This window comes from Neomonachus schauinslandi, chromosome 7, assembly GCF_002201575.2.
Source record: "Neomonachus schauinslandi chromosome 7, ASM220157v2, whole genome shotgun sequence".
Lineage (NCBI taxonomy): Eukaryota > Metazoa > Chordata > Mammalia > Carnivora > Phocidae > Neomonachus > Neomonachus schauinslandi.
Genome location: NC_058409.1, coordinates 4,694,508 through 4,716,392, shown reverse-complemented (window position 1 = coordinate 4,716,392; position 21,885 = coordinate 4,694,508). Strand labels below are relative to the sequence as shown.

At 42.2% G+C, this 21,885-nt stretch overlaps 1 protein-coding gene across 1 annotated transcript; it reads right to left on the bottom strand.

Moving 5' to 3' along the window:
- Window positions 1–1,071: 1,071 nt before the first annotated feature.
- Window positions 1,072–20,815, bottom strand: ZNF454 (zinc finger protein 454). Its single transcript, XM_044916917.1, has 4 exons — window positions 20,783–20,815; window positions 19,470–19,596; window positions 18,951–19,040; window positions 1,072–2,419 (listed from the first exon to the last, which is right to left on the bottom strand). Exons 1-4 carry the CDS (start codon window positions 20,813–20,815, stop codon window positions 1,104–1,106), a joined length of 1,566 nt encoding a protein of 521 aa, XP_044772852.1. The 3' UTR covers window positions 1,072–1,103.
- Between the last annotated feature and the right edge of the window lie 1,070 nt (window positions 20,816–21,885).

Sequence of the window (21,885 nt, the reverse complement as noted above, 5' to 3'; positions counted from 1 at the left end):
CTCTAGTGCAGTGGACACAGAGGACTGACAGCCAAGGGCAAGAGAGGGGGTCAGGGCCTTTGAGAAGTGGCTTTGGGGCTCTAACTTGTGTCAGCTGCATGTTAGGAAATGGCAAGTCACAGAAGCGGAGGGGGCCTAGAACACTGCTAGGTGGTTGGATTGTCACATCTGAAGCTGAGCAGTCCCCTGACTGCTGTGTGTGGGGTAAGTACAGCGAGGAACAATTGGAGGTAATGTCTACACAAACTAAGCCCCTACTTTAAGGTACCATCCCAGTGTCAGAGTCAAGGTGAGGCCCAGAGGAACTGGGGAACTCAAGAAGTTTGATCGACCTCTGCCTCCCAGGGCTCCCGAGTTCTGAATGCTGGGTCTGGGTGTGATATCCCAGAATCATGGACTGTTTATGAGGCCAGATCACCACATTCCCCAAGGGCAAATGGGGTGATGATAAGTGACACAATGTCACCAGTTAGGAGGTGCTAAATCAAGAGGGACACACCATTCAAATGAGTTGTCCCAGAAGGAGAATATGGGTAAGCAGCCAGTGGACACCCAAGTCAGGGAAATCTGAGAAGATGGTTTGAAGCAGAAGGTGGGAAAAATAATTTAAGTAACTCTGGGGCCAATGCATGGTGACTGCACTTTCCTTACACCGGGAAAGTGGGTGGGTGAGAACAAAGGGTTCCATTGAAAAGTAGAAACCCTCTTATATAAAAGAAGTGAGTGAAATGCTTATAGACCATTTTCTTTTTTGTTCCTTTGCTTCTCAACCTGGTCTTTTACAATTTTATAATTTCTCTTAATAGTCAAAATGTAAATTTGATAATCTAATTTCTATGTTGTTAATGAAGCTTCATTTTGGTTATGATATTTGATAATTCAGACTAATTAAACATTACTGGTATTCAATCGAGGCAGTTCTGAACTAGGAGGGCATGCCATTCTTAAATTCTCAAACCCACAATACCGTGAAGCTGGATTCTCCGTAAATAAAAATTCCATCTTCAGGTAGGCTTTCATGGCTATTCTCTGGAATGGATTCTCTTACATTCAATAATTAACATACTCAGTCTCAAAGCTCTGCCATGTAAACTATAATCCTATCACTTTTCTCCAACATGATGTCTCTGATGCTGAATGAGGTTTGCAGTCTGGTTGAAAGCTTTCCCGCATTTATTACATTTATAGGGCTTCTCTCCTGTGTGAATCCTCTGATGTTGAGTAAGGTGTGTGCTTCGAATAAAGGCTTTCCCGCAGATTTTACATTTGTAAGGTTTTTCCCTGGTGTGGATTCTCTTATGTTGAGTGAGGGCTGAATGGTCACTGAAGGCTTTCTCACACATATTACACGTATAAGGTTTTTCCCCAGTATGAATTCTCTGATGTTGGGCTAGGGCTGACTGATCCCTGAACGCTTTCTCACACAAACCACATCTGTAAGGTTTCTCTCCAGTATGAATTTTCCGATGTCGAGCGAAGGATGAATTATCCCTGAAAGCTTTCCCACATTCACTACACTTATAAGGTTTCTCTCCAGTATGAATCCTCTGATGCTCAGTAAGGGAAGAGTTCACCCTGAAGGCCTTTCCACATTCGTTACATTCAAAGGGCTTCTCTCCAGTGTGAATTCTTTGATGCTGAAGAAAACTTGTACTCTGATTAAAGGCTTTCCCACATTCATTACATTTATAGGGTTTCTCTCCACTATGAATATTCTGGTGTTTGGTAAGATGTGCCCTGCACACAAAGGCTTTGTCACATATGTTACATTTAAAAGGTTTCTCTCCAGTGTGTATTCTGTGATGGTGGGCAAGGTGTATGTTTCGGATAAAAGCTTTCCCACATAGATTGCATTCGAAAGGTTTCTCTCCAGTGTGAATTTTCTGATGGTAAGTGAGTGAGGAGCTCACGGAGAAGGCCTTGCCACATTCCTTACATTCGTACGGTTTCTCGCCAGTGTGAATTCTTTGGTGGTGGATGAGGTGTGTACTCTGGTGAAAGGCTTTCCCACATTCTCTACATTCATATCGTTTCTCTTTAATAACAGTTTTCCGATTTGCATTCAGTTTTTCAGTATGAACTTTCTGATGTTTATTAAGGGTTGAACTCTTAGTGAAGACTTTTCCACACTCACTACACTCGAAGGCTTTTTTGGTAGATTGAAATCCCTGACTCTGAACAACAGATGAGCTCACAGTGCAGTGCTTCCCAGGTTCATCCCTGGCCTGGGCGCTGAGCACAGAGGGGGTTTTCTGGTGAGCAAGGACCCCCTGGCCTCCATGCTGCCATTCCAACAGGCCATCATATTTCCAGTGACTATCTCTAGCGAATCCTTTCTTTATCATCCACTGATCCAAGTCTTCGTCAGGAATATCCGCCTTGAGAGGAGAGTTCTTACTCACGGGCATAGTCATCCAGTCTGAAAGACATCAAACATAATCGTATGTTTTATCTACTTGGGGTAAGAAGATAAGCCTGTTTATAATTCTGACAAAGAGGCTGCAGTTTTGAAGGCGTCTTGAAGGGAAGATAGGACAGGAAAGGGGAAGAGAGGTGAACAGAGGACGTGGCAGGTAGGGGATGATTTAATGTAAGATGTTTGAAGCAGGACAGCTTGGGAGCTTGAGTTCAGAAGTACAGGCCTGGGTTGGGATCCTGAGTACAATATTCATTTTCTTTGTGATTACAGAGAAGTTACCTGACTTTCTAAGCCTCAAAAAGCCTACGCAGACCCTACTATGCTAATGGATTAAAAAAAAAAAGTACCTTGTCTATTTTAGTGGTATGGTCTTTATTTTTTTTAAAGATTTTTTATTTATTTATTTGACAGAGAGAGACACAGCGAGAGAGGGAACACAAGCAGGGGGAGTGGGAGAGGGAGAAGCAGGTGTCCCGCAGAGCAGAAAGCCCAATGCGGGGCTCAATCCCAGGACTCTGGGATCACGACCTGAGCCTACGGCAGATGCTCAACGACTGAGCCACCCAGGTGCCCCAGTGGTATGGTCTTTAAAATAACCTAGATAACCTGGGCCTAGGAAACCAGGGAAACTAGAGGTCAACACTTGGTAGAGAAGCAATTCAATTCCTGTAACTACTAAAAGCAACATTTTTATGTTTTATAGACTCATTTTAGCATTCAGATGGCTAATAATAAAGGCCACTATAAAGGTTGTGTGAAACACTCATATCTGCTAATAAAAGTAGGACCTCCTACTACTGGTGAGGAAGTAAAGTCTTTAAACCTATACGAATAATGTAACATCTATGTGAGGAAAATGTACCATGAGGTATGTGAGGACGGAAAACTAGGAACAAAGCAGCAAATCTGCCTGGATATACGCAGTACATCTTAGAGAGTGAGGCCCTGACTGGGGAAAGCAGTATACTAGTCACTAGAAATGGGACTCTGCTACTGGGATACGAGCCATGGTCCCATGCATTATCTGACAGAATCACTTCTCTCCCCACAGACAAATTCTGTCCTTACTCAACAATTGTCTCACTTCATTTCATGGTACAGGCAGACCTCAGAGATACTGCAGGTTCGGCTCCAGACTGCCACAATACAGTGAATTTTGCAATAAAGGGGGGGGGTTGAATGAATTTTTTGGTTTCCCAGTGCATGTAAAAGTTACGTTTACACTATGCTATAGTCTATTAAGTAGCACAGCTTTATGTCTAGAAAAACACTCTATGTACCATAATTATAAAGTACTTTATTGCTAAAAAAATGCTAACCAGCATTTGAGCTTTCAGCAAAATCTTTTTGCTAGTGGAGGGTCCTGCCTCAGTGTTGATGGCTGCTGAATGACGGTTGCTGAAGGCTGGGGTGGCTATGGCAATTTCTTAAAATAAGACAACAATGAAGTTCGCTGCATCGATGGACTCTTCTCTTTCAGGAATGATTTCTCTGTGGCATGAGGTGTTGTTGATAGCATTTTACCCACAGTAGAACTTCTTTCAAAATTGGAGTTAATCTCTCAAACCCTGCCTCAGTTTTATCAACTAACTTTATGTCATATTCTAAATATTGTGTTGTCATGTCAACAACCTTCACAGCATCCTCAGCAGTAGAGTCCATGCCAAGAAACCATTCTCTTTGCTCATCTCTAAGAAGCAACTCCTCATCCGTTCAAGTTGTCTTATGAGCTTGCAGCAATTCAGTCCCATCTTCAGGCTCCACTTCTAATGCTAGTTCTCTTGCTCTTTCTACCATATCTGCAGTGACTTCCTCCACTGAAGTCTTGCACCCCTCCAAGTCATCCATGAGCATTGGAATCAACTTCCAAACTCCCATTAATACTGATTTTTTGACCTGTGACCATAAATTATGAATGTTCTTGATGGTATCTAGAATAGTGAATCCTTTCCAGAGGTTTTCAATTTTATCGCAAGAATTACCAAAATGTGACACAGAGACATGAAGTGAGCCAACACTGTGGGAAAAATGGCACCAATAGATTTGCTTGACGCAGGATAACCACAAACCTTCGATTTGTAAGAAATGCACATCTGCACAGCACAACAGAATGAGGTATGTCTGTATTAACAAGCAGAGTTCTGGACTGCATACTAGTTTTTCCTATGTATTTGTGAATATCTGCCTTTGATGTTAAGTCTATTTAAGACTTTGTACTAAGAAATGAAATGATAAGAGCTAGATACTACTTTGCAGTGATGCAAAGATGCCTGGAAAATCCTATCAAGAACAAGCCTCCTCATCAGTTTTTTTTTCCTACACACTCCAGAAAATCTACAAAGAGCTATAATCAACAAAACCAAACTAAACTAAACTAATTCCTTTAGTTATCTGGAAAAGACAGTTAAACAGGTGCATTTTAAAGCTAAAATCCTGGTGAGCTCACAATAATGTTGCTCAAAACAAAAATGGTCAGTTAAATGCCAGGATTGCCAAATCTTAACACCTTAAGGGCTGGCTTTCACTTCTGGACCTGGTAAAGTAGGCTGTGGCAGACATTCCTGCAGAAAACAACTGGAAAATCTTAAACGATAAACAAAAATTCTGTCTAAAGGCATCAGATGTCACTCGAGGCCAATCTGATAGTCTAATATTTGAGAGAGAAGGGAAATATAGAAAGGTAATCCCAATACTTACTGGTTTTTTTCCTTATAGAATTTGCTGAATTCTAAAACTTCTCAGGGCAAGAGACCAAAGCTAAGCAGAGTTTCAAACTTTTCTAATCTTAAGAAAATATGGTGCCAAAACCTGAGATCAGGATCTTCCAAAGAAGGGGGCAGTGGTCACAGTAAACATGTAAAGCTCTCAGTAGGCACTCCTGGAGGGCTACAACCTAGTAGCAGGGCAAACAAGAGATAAGCAAAGCTTTATAAACACCACAACCCAATCTCCAGCTAACACGTCCCTGGTTGGATTAAGGTGGTTCCTGTACACTCACTATCTGCCAGAAGAAAAGGTAAATCTTCTCTGGAGGAATATAACATCACCCAGAGCCTCTTCACTTCTTCAAACACAGTATCAGGGATTCAATCAAAATTTACCGGAGTACTAAGAAATTAAGTCAAGAGAAAAAACAGATAATACACAAAGACCCACAGAACCTGGTATGAGATACCAAAGTTATCAAACATGGATTTTGAGATAACCGTGATTAGTATGTTCAATAAAACAAATAAGAATGAGAATTTCAACAGAAGATTGGAACCAATGAATCAAATGAAAATTCTAGAAAAGAATAATTGAAATTAAGAACTGAACAGATAGATTTAATAGTATATTGGACATAGCAGAAGGGAGCAATAGTGCACTGGAAAAATACACAAGCAGAAAACATCTATGGTAAAACTTGCTGAAAAAAATTAAAAAGAAACATAGAAGACATGATGAAGAGACTGAACACATGTGTGACGAGTTCTAGAATGGAAGAAGGAAACAAATGGGACAAAAATACTATCTGAAAAATATAAAGGCTGAAAAATGAATTTGAGAAGCACTAGAGATTCCAAGCAGGATAAATACAAAGAAAATCCATCTAAACACAAAACTACTGAAAACCTAAGTTTAATCTTGACAGTTACTTGAGAGGAAAACAAATACATTACTTTTAAAGAAGAAAAAAATAAGACTGACAGCCATCTTTTCAACAAAATCAATGGAAGCCAGAAAAAAATGAAACATCAGGAAGTGCTGAAAGAACACAATTGCCAAACAGAATTCAATAGAAAGAAAATATCCTTAAAAAATGAATATGAAATGGGTGTTTCTATACAAATAAAAACAAGAGACTGTGTCACCAGCAGACCCATATTTAAAAAAAAAACGGTAACAAGTATGTCTAGGCATAAGAAAATCCCAGGTGGAAACATGGAAATGTAAGAAGGAATGAAAAGCAATAGGAAAAGTAAATATGTTAATACATGTAAGTATTATTGCACACAATAATTATGTCTTGAGAGGTTGAAAATATATATGTAATTAAATATACATAGCAAAAATAACACGAAAGAGATGAATGGATAAAGAAGATGTGGTATATATATACAATGGAATATTACGCAGCCATCAAAAAACCCCCAAATCTTGCCATTTGCAACGACGTGGATGGAACTAGAGGGTATCATGCTGAGCGAAATAAGTCAATCAGAGAAAGACATGTATCATATGACCTCACTGATAGGAGGAATTCTTAATCTCAGGAAACAAACTGAGGGTTGCTGGAGTGGTGGGGGGTGGGAGGGATGGGGTGGCTGGGTGATAGACATTGGGGAGGGTATGTGCTATGGTGAGCGCTGTGAATTGTGTAAGACTGTTGAATCACAGACCTGTACCTGTGAAACAAATAATACATTATATGTTAAAAAAAAAAAAAAAAGACGATAGTAGGAAGGGAAAAATGAAGGGGGGGAAATCGGAGGGGGAGACGAACCATGAGAGACTGTGGACTCTGAGAAACAAACAGGGTTTTAGAGGGAGGGGGGTGGGGGATGGGTTAGCCTGGTGATGGGTATTAAAGAGGGCACGCACTGAATGAAGCACTGGGTGTTATATGCAAACAATGAATCATGGAACACTACATCAAAAAAAATAATTACAAAAAAATAACACGAAAGATGGGAGAAAAAGGAGTTAATATTTTAAGGTACTAGCAATAAAATCTAATAGTTAAAGAAGAATTAACAAGCATTAGGATGAAAATAAAGCAAGAGAAGGCAAAATGAAAGACAAAAGATAATTTAAAGCAGGTGAGTAAAACACAAAATAAATGTGAAGATAACAGATATCCAATCCCATACATATTATTATCTTTTTAAAAGATTTTATTTATTTATTTGACAGAGAGAGCGAGCACAAGCAGGCAGAGTGGCAGGCAGATGGAGAGGAAGAAGCAGAATCCCCGCTGAGCAGGGAGCCGGACATGGGGCTCGATCCCAAGACCCTAGGATCATGACCTGAGCCGAAGGCAGCCACTTAACCGACTGAGCCACCCATACATATTAGTAACTGGTTTAAATATCCTATTAAAAAACTAAGATTGTAAGACTGGATTAAAAAAAAATCCAACTAGGGCGCCTGAGTGGCTCAGTTGGTTAAGCGACTGCTTTCAGCTCAGGTCATGATCCCAAAGTCCTGGGATCAAGTCCCACATCGGGCTCCCAGCTCAGCGGGGAGCGTGCTTCTCCCTCTGACCCTCTCCCCTCTCATGCTATTTCTCTCTCTCTCAAATAAATAAATAAATAAATAAAATCTTAAAAAAAAAATCCAACTAAATGCTTATTAGAAGAGAAATACCAAAACATAGACAGAGAAATATAGAAAAGAATGAAAAGGATTTATCATGCAAGCACTAACCACAAGAAAGCAGATGTATATATCAGACAAATCTTACAATATTAGAAAAAATAGACTTTCAGATATTTCATATTGACAGAAGGGACAGTTCTCCAGGAACATATTACAAATCTACATTTGCACATAACTTCACAATGTATAAAGTAGAAACTGAGAAAATGAAAAGCAAAAATAGAGAAATCTTAACAATCCTAGTAATATATGTTCACACATCACTCTCAATAACTCAGAAATCAAACAGTTAAGAATGGAGATGATCTGGGCGCCTGGGTGGCTCAGTTGGTTAAGTGACTGCCTTCAGCTCAGGTCATGATCCTGGAGTCCCAGGATCGAGTCCCACATCAGGCTCCCTGCTCAGCGGGGAGTCTGCTTCTTCCTCTGACCCTCCTCCCATTCTCGCTCTCAAATAAATAAATAAAAATCTTAAAAAAAAAAAAAGAATGGAGATGATCTCAACAATCTGATAAACAAATCTCAATTAATAGACTTGAAAATAGCATACCCAACAATGACAGAGTACGTATTATTAGTGCATACAGAACATTTACCCAAACTGACCTTATATTGAACTGTAAATGAATGCATTGCACAAGACTGAGAGCATTCAGAATATGTTCTCTGAACTCAGCAGAATTAAGCTGGAAATGGACACCAAAATACCAAAAAGATACTTAAAAAATCCACAGATATTTCTAAATTAAGCAATACATTTCTAAATAACTGATAGAGGAAAAAAAAAACCACAACAAAAATTAGAAAATAATTTAAATGATAATAAAAAGATGAAATGAAACTGATGCAGCTATAGTCATGTGTAGAAGGAAATGTACATCTCAAGAAATTAGAAAAATAGCAAATGAAACACAAAGGAGAAGGAAAGAAATAATAAAGACAACAAATCAATAACTTAATAAAAACTGACAGACTTCTAGCAACACTAATCAAGAAGAGAGAAGGCACACAATAATTATGTGTGTGCCTTACTAATTACTAATTATCACTAATGACTAATTATCAATAATGATTACTAATATTACTAATTAATTGCTAATATCAATTACTAATATCAATAATGATAAAGATGACATCAGGACAGATTCCACAGAGACTTATAAGAACAATAACATAATAAGGAAACTTTATGCTAATAAGTTTGGGCACTTAGACAAAAGGCTCAAATTCCTAGAAATGTGCAAAAAAAGAAACAGAAAATTTGAATGGTCCTACATCTAATAAATAAATTGAATTTCATTTTAAAACCTTCTCACAGGGGTGCTTGGGGTGGCTCAGTAGGTTAAGTGGCTGACTTTTGATTTCAGCTCAGGTCATGATCTCAGGGTCCTGGGATCAAGCCCCGTATTGGGCTCTTTGCTCAGTGGGCAGTCTGCTTAAGGATTCTCTCTCTCCCTCTCCCTTTGCCCCTCCCCCAGCTTGTGCTCACTCTCTCTCTCTCTCTCTCTCAGATAAATAAATCTTTAAAAAATAAATACATAGAAACTTCTCACAATGAAATTGCCAGGCAGAGCTGGCTTCACTAGTGAATTTGTCTAAACATTTAAAGGAGAAATAACACCAATCTTACACAAGCTCTTTCAGAGAACTGAAGAGAACAAACGTTTCTAATCGGTTTTATGAAGTTAGCACAACCTGCCAGATCTGATGAGGACAATTTAAAAAACAAGAATCGCAGACCATTCTTTCTCATCAACACAAATGCAAAATTCCTAAAAAAAATATTCAGCAAAAGGAATATAAAAAAGTGATATAAAAAAGGATAATGGAGGGGCACCTGGGTGGCTCAGACATTAAGCACATGCCTTCGGCTCAGGTCATGGTCCCAGGGTCCTGGGATCGAGCCCTGCATTGGGCTCCCTGCTCAGCGGACAGCCTGCTTCTCCCTCTCCCACTCCCCCTGCTTGTGTTCCCTCTCTCGCTGTCTCTCTCTGTCAAGTAAATAAATAAAATCTTAAAAAAAAAAAAAAGGATAATGGATCACAAATAAGTTGAAATTCAACGTTGTCTTCACATTTCAATCACCCAGTGTCATTCACCATATTAACAAAATACAGGAGAAAAATGGTATCATTCTTTCAATAGATGCTGAAAAGGCATCTGACCCAATTCAATACCGAGTCATGATAAAAACTCAGTAAAGTAGAAGTAGAACATAACTTCCTTAATCTGATAAAGAGTACCTACAAAAAATCTACACAAAACATCACAGTTAATTGCAAAATACTGAAAACATTCCCCTGGAACTACAATGAAAAAAAATGTCTGTTATCACAATTTCTTTTTTTTTTTTTTAAGTTTATTTAAGTAATCTCTACACCCAAAGTGGGGCTCGAACTCATGTCCCTGAGATCAAGAGTCACATGCTCTTTGACTGAGTCAGCCAGGCGCCCTGTTACTACAATTTCTATTTAAAGTTGTACTAGAAGTCTTAACTGGTGCAAGAAAGAAAAAAAATATCATTATTCTCAGATAATATGATTATATTCATATAAAACAACAAAATAATCTACAATCTATTAGAATTAATAAGGGAACTTAGTAAAGTTGCTGGACATAAGATCAATATATAAAAACCAATAGTCTATCTATATATCAGCAACAAATAACTGGAAAAGAAAACTTTCAGAAGATTTTATAATTGTATCAAAAACAAAAAATACTCAGAAATAAATATAATGAAAGATGTGCAAGAACCATACACGTAAAATGACAAAAAATTTCAGAGAAATTATAAAGAAAACCTAAACAAATATAGGGATATAACATGTTCACAGAATGGAACACTACCAATTCTCCCCATTTGAGCTCCAGACTCAGGCCAATTCTTATTAAAATCCCAGCAGCAATTTTGTGGAAACTGAATAGTCAATTCAAAAATTCTAAAAGCAAAGAAAAGAATAAAGCTGGAAGACTTATATCATCAATTGTGAGACTCGTTATAATGTTAGAGTAATTAAAACAGTATTGTATTGGCACAAGATTAGGCAAAAAGAATGAAACAGAACAGAGTCTAGGAACAGTCCTATATTCCAACAGACCAATGCAAGAGATTACAGAATCCAGAATCAGACTCATGCACATGTAGTCGCCATATGACAAAGGAGATACTGCAATACAGTGAGGAGAAAGACCGTCTTTTCAGTAAACCATCCTGGGTCAACTGGATACCCATATGGAAAACAATGAACGATAAATCTTCCATGCTGATTTCAGACCAAAGTACGAAAGACAAAAGAATAAAGCTGCTACAGGAAAACAAAGATCTTCATGGCCTTAAACGTCTTATGTAGGACACAAAAAGCATTAACCACAAGGGGCAAAAAGACAAAACAAAACAAAACAAAACCACAAAAACCCACACCCTGATTAACTGGACTATCTTAAAAATTTAGAACTTATTTGTCAAATGACACTATTATTCAGAGTGGGAAACAACATTTGCAATACACATACATATACATGACACTTGAGAACTCAAATCCCAAATATGCAATCCTATCAATCAATAAGAAAAGATCAGACAACTATATAGAAAATAATGGAAAGACTTACAGGTACTTTACAAAAGAGGATATTAGGGGCGCCTGAGTGGCGCAGTTGGTTAAGTGTCTGACTCTTGGTGTTGGCTCAGGTCATGATCTCAGGGTTGTGAGATCAAGCCCCCCAAGTTGGGCCCTGCACTCAGTGCGGAGTCTGCTTGAGATTCTCTCCCTCTCCCTCTGCCCCTCCCGCTTGTGCTCTCTCTCTACAATAAATAAATCTTCAAAAAAAAAAAGAGGATATTAAAGAGATTAAAAGTAAAGATGATCAATTTCATCAGTCGTAAGTTAAGATACAATCAGATACTCCATAAACCCTCTAGAGTGGTGGGAGAAAAATTTAAATGGTAATACTAGGTCTATAGGAGAATGTGGAACCCTCACGTACTGCTGGTATACCACTTTGGAAAACTACTTGGCAGTGTCAACTAAAGCTTGCATTCTCATGAACATAGCACTCCTAGTTACATACCCAAGAGAAATGTACGTTTATATTTTCTAAAGGACGTACAGGCACGTTTAAAGCAGTACACTTCATAATAGCTCCAAGCTAGGAATGAATCAAGTGTCTAGCAACAGTAGAAAGTAGAAATGTTGGTAGGTTTACAGAGTGAAATACTGTAAATCGGTGAGAATGATCGAACTATTGCCAGACATGAATGAATCTCAAACATACTGTATGCACAGAAGAGTAGATACTGTATGATTCCATTTATATAAACTTTAAAAACAGGCAAAACAAGCCTATGGTCAGGGTAGTAGTTATCTTCAGAACAAAAGAAAGAGAGGGGATGGCAGGTTTCTGACATGCTGGTAATTCTATTTCTTGTCACAGGTACCAGTTATACAATATTTACACGGCAGAAATTTGTTGAGTTTGACACATTACTACAAAACATTTTTACTTGAAAAAAATCCGGCAGATGGCTTTCAAAAAGGATACTGTGGCTCAACAAAAATAACCAATTGCTGGCTTTCTTTTCTAGCAGCTGCTGGATAGTTTTATCTATTAAAGCCTTTTCTTGATTGTGATAATAAAATCACATCATCATCTACATTTAAGAGAATATTTGTCTTCTGAATGTTTAGTGTTCCAGGAGAACACTCATCTAATCAAGAAGGGAGTCAAATGCACCCCGGTTTCCCCACACTGAAGATGAACTGAGGTCAGGAGAGACTGGACCCCACTGAAGATCTAAGCCGGCAGGATCTGCTCTCCCTGGGGCCTCCAGGTCACTTCAGGGTGGGCTGAATTAAGAAGCAATACCCCTAGCTGCACTGTCCCACGTTACAAAAAACACACTATGGTCTTAAACTATGTAACTCCAGGGTTTCATGCAAAGCATGCAAGTGGTGTGATCCAAGCCCCTTTCACAATGTACTCAAAAGGTCACCCCTAGGGAGGGATCAGAAACTAACTCAATTTACTTCCAAATCACCTACGGTTTCAGGAACTGGCACCACCACGTACATGCGGAAGTGGGGAGTGGATTATGGAGCACTGGTTTAAGGTCAGTTTACAAAAGCCTTTAGGCCCCCACATCCCTTCCCCAACTCAGAGGAGCTCAGGAACTCCCTCTCCCAACTTGGGAGAAGACTGGAGGCCTTTTCTCTTGGAGGGAGCAAATCGAAGGTGCTGTGGACTGAAGACACCAGGGCAGCTGGTGGCAGGAGAGCGGTATTAGAGACTCAAGCCCCGCTCACCCACGAAGAGTTTCCAAAAAGGACCTTGATCCTCCCACCGTTTACCTAGGTAGACAACCGGGGACTACCAGATAGCGGAGGAAAGCTTCTAACAGGGAAGAGATACCAAAATAATCAAAGAGAAAAATTCGAGGACACAGAGCTTATGAAGGGAGAAGAAAATGTTTTCAAAAATCATTTATCTTTAGAGGTAAAAAATTTTAACTATAAAATGTGAATACCAGCATACAAATGAAGCAACATCCAGAGGAACAAGAGTTCTTGGAAATTAAAAAATGATGGCAGGATTTGAAACTCTGAGAATTCCTGCTGTTAAACAATTAGAAAACCAGGGGGGAAGAAAAGAGAGAGAGAAAAACAAACAACTTTTTAGGCAATGGACAAATGATAGGGAAAGATGGAGATCCTTGGAAGAAAAGAAACAGACAAGGGAAGGCCTAGGGATTTAGCCCGTGAGGACAGTGTCCAGGTCACAGCACAGGTACCAAAATAGCCCAGGAGGCTCAGTGAATTGAAGTGACAGGGCTCAGTATTCGGGGAGGCTGAGGCAGCTAACATTTGTGGCCCACTGAAGAGAAGCTGTGGAAACTGAATTTGCAGTTTAATACCTTCCCATGAGGAAAATTCCTGGCCTAGGAAACTTCACTGAGTTGACCAAGCATTTAACGAAGAAATAACACCAATTCTAAACAGATTTTCCTGAAAAATAATAGGGAAGGGGAAATGTCCAAATTCATTTTATGAGGCTAATGTTACTCTGATACCAAAAACAAAGATATTGTGAGGAACAGATCAGACTAATCTATCAGGAATACAGATGCAAAAATTCTTAACAAAATGTTAGCCAATTTAATCCAGCATATTTTGAAAACAATAAATCAAAACTAAGTTGGGGTCTTCTGGGAATGCAAATCTGATTTGATATTTTAAAACTAATCAATGTAATTGATCAACCATAGCAGCATCATAATGATTCAGAAAAGCATTTGAGAAAAATGCAATATCCAGTCATGATAAAACTCTCATCAGATGTGTCAGCTTCTTCAACCTGACGGCAGAAGGGCATCTACAAAATAATCTACACCTGACATACTGAATTGTGAAAGATCAAGTGCTTTCCCCCTAAGACAGGGGACAAGGAGGGATGGCCCCTCACACAGCTGCTGCTCAGCGTGGTGCTGGAGTCCTACCCAGTACAGTAAGGAGCACCTGGATCTCGCATCCACTGAAAACAGTTTCCCAGTTTAAACACAAAACTAGTACACAACACGGGATTCCTGCTTCTAGGCACATACCTTACTGAAACCGTATGTCTGCAAAGAGCATATGAACTAAAATACATCCACACGAAGAAGCCTTGTACTGGAATGTTCATAGCAGCTTTAGCCAAAAACAAATGCTCATTAACGACGACTGAACAGAGCTATTGCCATATGACAGGGCGCTAACTCAGCAACAGCAAAGAGTTTCTGACACGTGAAACAGCAAGGAGGAGTCTCAGAGATACTGCGCTAAGTGACAGAAGTCAGACACAGAAGGCTACGTGTCCAATCCTATGAAATCCTGGCAGATCAGGGTTGCCTGGGCTAGGGATGGGAGAGGGGATTAACTGCAAAGAGGTCAGAGGGACCTCTTAGGTTAGGGATAGTAAAAACGTCATTATTTGGAAGCAAACACATCAAATAATCAGCTAAAAGAAAAGTGGCTCTCTCTCCAGAGGGGAGAATGGGGAAAAGGGGGGACAAAGGGGCCACTCGTTTTTTTGTATTAAACACTATAGTTTCATGAAAGGCATGTATTAGTGTGATAAAACTTAATACCAAATATAAGAAGAACAGAATAAACTCTAAGAAAGTCAGAGATAAGAAATAAAGGGCAAAAAAAAAAATCAATGACCTAGATCAAGGTAAAATAGAAAGGATCAGCAGAGTCAAATATTCATTAAAAAGTCTATTAAAGGGGCACCTGGGTGGCTCAGTCAGTTAAGTGTCGACTCTTGATCTCAGCTTGGGTCTTAATATCGGGGTTGCGGGTTCAAGCCCCATATTAGGCTACTCAAAAAAAAAAAAGTCTATTAAAAAGCAAACCTCTGACAAGATTTTATAGAAAAAAAAAGACAAAAGTTAAGTACTATTAGAAATTCATGCTTCCATTCAACAAATACACACTGGGACCTGGTGCGCTGAGGAAAGAAGAACAAGCAAGACCAAGTCCTTCCCTCATGGATCTAAGGGTAGAAAGGACCATTTCAACACGACACAAACAGCATGAAGATAAAGACCATTAAGGCAAAAGACTGATACATTTTACTTCATTAAGAATTTCTGTTAGTAAAGACAAAAGAGAAGCTAGAGGGTGACACACATATTAACGGCTAAAATACTGGATTCCTGAATACATAGGACTTTTTACAAATGAGTAAGACAAACATAAACTATAATAGAAAAACGGGCAAAGAATATGAACATGTAAGTCACAGAACACAAATTAGCAACATATGAAAAGATGTTCAATTTCACCAGGAAACAAGGAAATGTAATTTAAAAGCACAGGGAGATACCGTCTCGCAGGAATGGGACTGGGAAAAAGTCTAACAGTTCCCAATTTTGGCAAGAACGTGAAGTAACAAGAACTTGCATCAACTATCAGTAATCTGGGAAAACCTAGCAGAGCTGAAGAAGCATCTACCCTTAAAGCCAGTGTTTCTACGCCTATGAAGACGCCTAAAAAAGACTCCTGCAGAAGGCCCATGTGTCCGAGGAAACGTGCATAAGAATATGCGGTCAGCAAAGTGCGCAAACAACCTATAGGCCCACCAGCAGCAGAACGGAAAACCTGCGCTATCGCCGTTGGGGCTATCGAAGTGCAGGGCCACGCACCTCGGCAAGGGCTTGAGAAGTGCAACCCGTGGACGGGGGTCTGCTGTACACGACGTGGGTCAGACGTGAAAGCGTGCAGAGCCGAGCAGGACTGCTCCGAGTTACAGAGAAACGTGGAAAGACCACGACGAGCAGCGTGGGGCTGCGGGTACTACTCAAGCCAGTGGCCGGGCTGGGCGGGGGGCAGTGACGCGCCGCGCACACGGCTCCATGGGGGCCCCAAGTTTTGTTTCTTCCGCCAGACAGTGGGGCACGGGTGCTGTGCCCTACTCTTCGTAACTGTCACAAGATACCACGGATCCTCTTTCGTATACAGAACGTACAGCCAACAAAACACATTTATTTTATTTATTTTTTATTTTTTTAAATTTTTATTTATTTATTTGCGAGAGAGAATGAGATAGAGAGAGCATGAGAGGGGGGAGGGTCAGAGGGAGAAGCAGACTCCCCGCTGAGCAGGAGCCCGATGCGGGACTGGATCCCGGGACTCCAGGATCACGACCTGATCGGGAGGCAGTCGCTTAACCAACTGAGCCACCCAGGCGGCCCAAAACACATTTATTTTAAAGTAAAACAAGGAAATGACCACAAGCGTAGAAATAAAATTACAACCTGTAAGAGATGTAAATAAGAGCTGGATCTCTGAAAAAAATTCCCAACAAATTTAAGAGGGGGGGTGGGAAACAGCAGATAAGGCTGGAAATGAGGAAGAAGACACACTATAAAGTGTTAAATTTTTAGATGAATGCTATGCCCAGTTGTAAACGAATATACTTCAAGGCTCAAACAAACAAACAAACAAAACCCCCCAAAACAAAAAAACAATAAAATAAAACCACCAACAGTTTAAAGCTAATTGGTAAAATGCACAACCAGTGTAACAGAAAGAAACCTTAACAGATTAATAAATATGGAAGAACTATAAAAAGTCATCAGCACACGACCTAAATTAAGGGACCAGGTGGTTATCTGTAGGTTCACTGAGTAAACAATTTCTAGGTGACTAAAGCTATTTTGCAGGAGGGGAGAAAATGAGTTTGAGGGTCAGATGGGTTTCAATGCCGGCTTCACCCCAATCCTGACTTGCCAGGAAATAGCAACATTAAATCTTTCCAAATGAGTTAACCATGTTGAGGCCTGGTTTTCTGTAAGTGGGGTTGATGTGACTTGCCTCACAGGTTGTAAGGACTGAATGGGGCAATTCCCCTAAATTCCCTGGGAAAACACCCAGCACGGTGATGGTCCCCAGGGGCTCAAATGCCAACTCTTTTCTCCCTCCGCTAGCGCAGGGCCCAGAGAAGAGAAACCTATCAGAAGGACTTTTTCTTCCTACCACTGAAAATAAGTGTCTGTTCTAAACCAAGGGTAGCTGGTGCAACAATGGAGAAGTTCTAGATGGGTTTTTGAAGTCCCAGGCAGTCATTATGAAGTGAAACAGAAATAAGAAAAAAACCAAAACTAAAAATGATCTAATGAGTGCTTTAAGAATAGTAATAATGAGAGAGTGACAAGAGGGCAATAAGCATTTGGAAATGACTACCATTTCTCCATAGCAGCAATTCTGGCTAAAAAAAACAAAAGAGAAGATGGTTCTATTCAAAAGTAAAAATATATCTTCCATAGATAATGAGAGGAACAGCTATAAAACTTCACTGGGAAGTGTAAAATAAGACTTCTTCCCATGCCTGATCAGTGCTGACCACTTATCATCCCTCAAGAATCGGCTCAAGGTTTGGGGTATCCAGGCAACTCGGGAATACGAGGTGCTGGACCCTGAGGGTCGGGAAAGGCACCTGGGAGGGCCTGAACCCTGACCACCTGGTTTTTCATGTCATTACCTACACCTGACTATCAAACTGCTTCTAGACATAAAACTCCTCCATCTTCATATTCCCCCCACCCAAGTGCAAGAAAGAACTAGTGGTAACGATGGGTAATGGAAGAACGGATGATGTTATGCTAGAGTGGCAGGACAGTGGATGAATTTCTCTTGCTTAATTGCCCCCCCCCTTCTTTTGTTAGAACACTGCTTGCATAATACAGAATGAAATACTAAAAATGCCTTAGCTTGGGTATAATAGAACATACAAATTCAGAATGCTACTGCGGTAAGTTAGAAGATATTTTTTTGGATAACTGAGTTTTAGAGTTAAGACATTTAAATTCCATAACAGATTGGGTCCATAAATCCCTGCCTGTTTTGCCGGGTGAAAAATCAGTACCAAAAGGTTTTAAAAAAATACTTTCCAGCCTACAAAATGCCAGCCCAAAGGGAAATGTCGTCACATCTTGGATAAGGCAATATGCTCCCTACAATATTCAGGAGCAAGGGGAGGGGCACCCCTACTCCTGCTCTTAAGCTACCGGACCCACAGGGCCCCTTGAGACAAGTAATCACCACCAAACTGTCATGTTCTCTGTATCCTCAGGCTACAAGTCTCTGCCACCCAGCAGGTGCCAAGTGAGCAACCCGGCAAAGTATAAACCTGGCCACATTCTCATGGTGCTTCCAGCCGAGTGTGGTGCTGACAACGGCAGAGAATAATTAAATGCTGGCCGAATATATGTACATACAGATGAACAAATACGAAGGCGGTTGAAGAAGTGTGCAATGTTTAGCCAGAAGGGCTGCCTCAGAAGGCAGATGGTTAGCCGGCCCATCACACCCTGCTGTGTGTAACCTGGCACGGTTCCTCACCACCGAGAACCGTGAGCAGAGACTGCACTGTCAGATGCTAAAAGAGACATGGGCTGGTGGGAGAAGCCCGAATTACACCGGAGGCCTTTTCCCAACTGGAGACTATTAATCTACGCCAAAGAAGGGAGAAGAAAATTCATGGAGAGGAGAGCCCATATGCACAGGGGGACCAGTGTGGCAACCAGATATTGCGGTGAATGAGAAGGGAAAAGATGACGTTTCGCAGTCCATGGGCCTGGAGTGTTTGTGGGGTCCCTCCAGGTGCCTCCCACATGCAGGGCTCTTACCAAGACAGAAGCTTCCCGATGCATCCTCCAGCATCCATTCTTCTCCTTTTCCCAGCTGGGAAAACAGCTCTGGTTGAGGTCCTAAGAGTCCTGTTTTTGAGGGGAAAATGGACCACATCTGTTCATACCAGCGATAAAATCATTGTAAGGAGGAGACCTGGTCCTCGGGACTTCCTGGGAAAGGTGACCCGATAGGAAGGCCAGGGGACAGGTGAGTCCTCAGAAGGAAGAACAGACAGTTGGGGCCTGACGCCAACCATCTGTTCCCATGTCCTTCTCCCTGAAGGGCTGAAACGGAGAGAGGATTCAACCTCATCGCCTTCGAAGCATCTGCACTTAGACTCCAAAGGAGTCACGTCCCCAGGACACCAGGGGTAGGCATGCAGCAGCCCTGAAGAGAACATCTTCCATCAGCCCACTCCCAGCCCAGTCTTCTGTGTGGAACCAGTTTAAGAGTTTACAAGGGTCCCAAAGGGATCCCCAGATGTGAAGATGAGCCTTCGGAGGCCCCCCGCTTACCCAGTGAGACCAGGTTGCTGTAGTTCTCCAGCATCACATCCCTGTAAAGGGCCCTCTGAGTAGGGCTCAGCTGTGCCCACTCGTCCCGGGTGAAGAGCACGACCACGTCCTTGAAGGTCACTGATTCCTGTAACAGCAAATCCCATCGCTGGTGACCTGCGGCGACCCCCTCCCATGGCTCTCTGGGAAGTGCTGAGCCTGGCAGTCCCCAGAAGCCGGCTGAGAGGTGCGGGACTGTGAGCATAGAGCAGGACGGTATTCTGTGACAACGTAAGCATTTCCTCAGGGTCTCCTAGGGGCCGAATTTTTATCAGACCTTACTTCCTGTCTTGAAGAAACACGTATTGTGGAGAAGATATGCTTCCTCAGCACTGAGACTTCATACTTGCTGTTCATTTTGCCCTGGACATTTTCTCCCATCTCCCTCAATCTGCCCAGCCCTGCCTCCACCCCACCCCATGACCAAATCCTACCTAGGCCTCAGCCTCCACATTTCCTTCTGGGCAGAGCCTTCCTCAACTCCTGTGCAGGCCCAGCAAAGCACCGTCCCACTTTATTGTGAGTTCTCATTTGCTTTCGGATTCCCCCCACTGGACTGTTAACTCCAAGAAGCTAGGGACTGTTTCCACATCTCTCTTGTCTTCCTGGCACGTCTTGGAGAACATGGCCCAGCACCTATTACTTGTTGCTTAGCAACTCCTGCTTGTCTTCAGCTACTCACCTGCTCACCCCCAACACACATACATGGTTCGCACAGGAATAGTCATTCTGAACAATATGACCTTGTCCCCTCTGATCTAGTGCCTTCCCTGGAACCTCTTGGCTGAGAAGCCAAGAAGCTGGTGTGCCCTGAGAAGAGTTAAGGAGAAGCCCAGAGAAGAAAGCCAATATACATATACATATATAAACATATACACATATATATCTCTCTTTTTATACATGTACATATAGGAGCAACGGGGTCAGGCCTCCAACTGAGACTGGATTAAGAGACAAGCTCTTGGGGCGCCTGGGTGGCTCAGTTGGTTAAGCGACTGCCTTCGGCTCAGGTCATGATCCTGGAGTCCCGGGATCGGGTCCCGCATCGGGCTCCCTGCTCGGCGGGGAGTCTGCTTCTCCCTCTGACCCTCCTCCCTCTCATGCTCTCTGTCTCTCATTCTCTCTGTCTCAAATAAATAAATAAATAAAAATCTTTAAAGAGACAAGCTCTTGGTCAGGGTGAAAAAACAAGCACACCCTTTTCAAACCTCTACATTCAAAACTTTTATAAGGCAAATTGGGGGTGGGGAACCCTGCAGCAACTCCCCACTCACCTGGACCATGGTTGGCAGGTGCCTGACGGCCATTCCTTCTCTGATAAGCCCTTTCAGGGACTGGCAGAGCAGGACTTAGGCTAGAAACTTCTACACACCTGTTATGAGGAGAACTGGGTTAAAAGAGATCACAGGACAGTCCAGACTGAGGCTGGGAGCATTCACGTCCTGGGAGTCCTCCAATACCCCCGAAGCAGTAGATTCTTAGTCCCTATTTGCTCCCAATTCTCTCTCCTCTCTGAGGATAGTTCTGCTGGCCTCCACTGTAAAGGGAATCCCTCAGCATGCAGCCATTCCCAGCCCCACACTTTCCCCCAGCATCTGGATCAAATCCGCCACATCTTCCCTTCTGTATCTTAAATACGTTGGCTTCTCCTTGCAGAAAGCACCCTTCAGTCCCAGATCTCAGGCTTTCTACCCACCCTCTGGCCTTTGCCCTTAAGTTACCCTGACAGGTCTCAACAGAACTTTCCCCCCTGCCTGGGAGGGGAGTGGAAGAAGTGGGGAAGGATGGTCTTCTTTCTCCTCCAAAGCCAAGCTATGAGAGGGCTGGATACTCACTGTCAAGGCCTCTCAGGCCAAGCCCTCCTCCGACCTCAGGCCTCTCCCCCTCAGCGGCCCAGTGTGGGTGACAAAGAGCCAGAGGAGGGCGAGAGGCAGTGCATTTGTGTGGCTGGGTGGCGGGGAGGGGGCTGGGAGTCTCATTCCTAGAAGCCACCCTCCGGCCCCCTGCCCGGTCCCCGCGGGAGCTGCGGCTGCGGCTGCGGCTGCCCCGGCCTCGGCGAGGTCCGCAGACGGGGCTCCGACACAGCCCGGAGCATCACCCCCGGAGCGTCCACCGGCTTCCCGGAGTCGGCTCCTCCGAGACACACGCAGAGGCCCGGACCGCATCCTCCTGCACATGCTCTCGCACATTCCGACCCTAAAACCAACAGCCCGCACCTGGCCGTCCTCCCCTTTCCTCTTCAATCAAACCTCAGCCATACGTCCCGGGAAGTTTGGGGCATCCGATCAGCGTCCTCCAGAACGGACTACGACCCGTACCTACTCGGCCTTCTTTCCCCCCCGCCCTTGCCCCCCGGCCCGACCACCCCACGGCCGCT

Bases quoted from the DNA above. Each gene is read 5' to 3' on its own strand.
- ZNF454 (XM_044916917.1), bottom strand. From the start codon at position 20,815: ATGGCCGTCAGGCACCTGCCAACCATGGTCCAG. The intron at 19,597-20,782 runs GTGAGTGGGGAG...TTGCTGTTACAG, and splicing joins ACCTGCCAACCATGGTCCAG to GAATCAGTGACCTTCAAGGA. The intron at 2,420-18,950 runs GTAAGAGCCCTG...GATGTCTTTCAG, and splicing joins ATCGGGAAGCTTCTGTCTTG to ACTGGATGACTATGCCCGTG.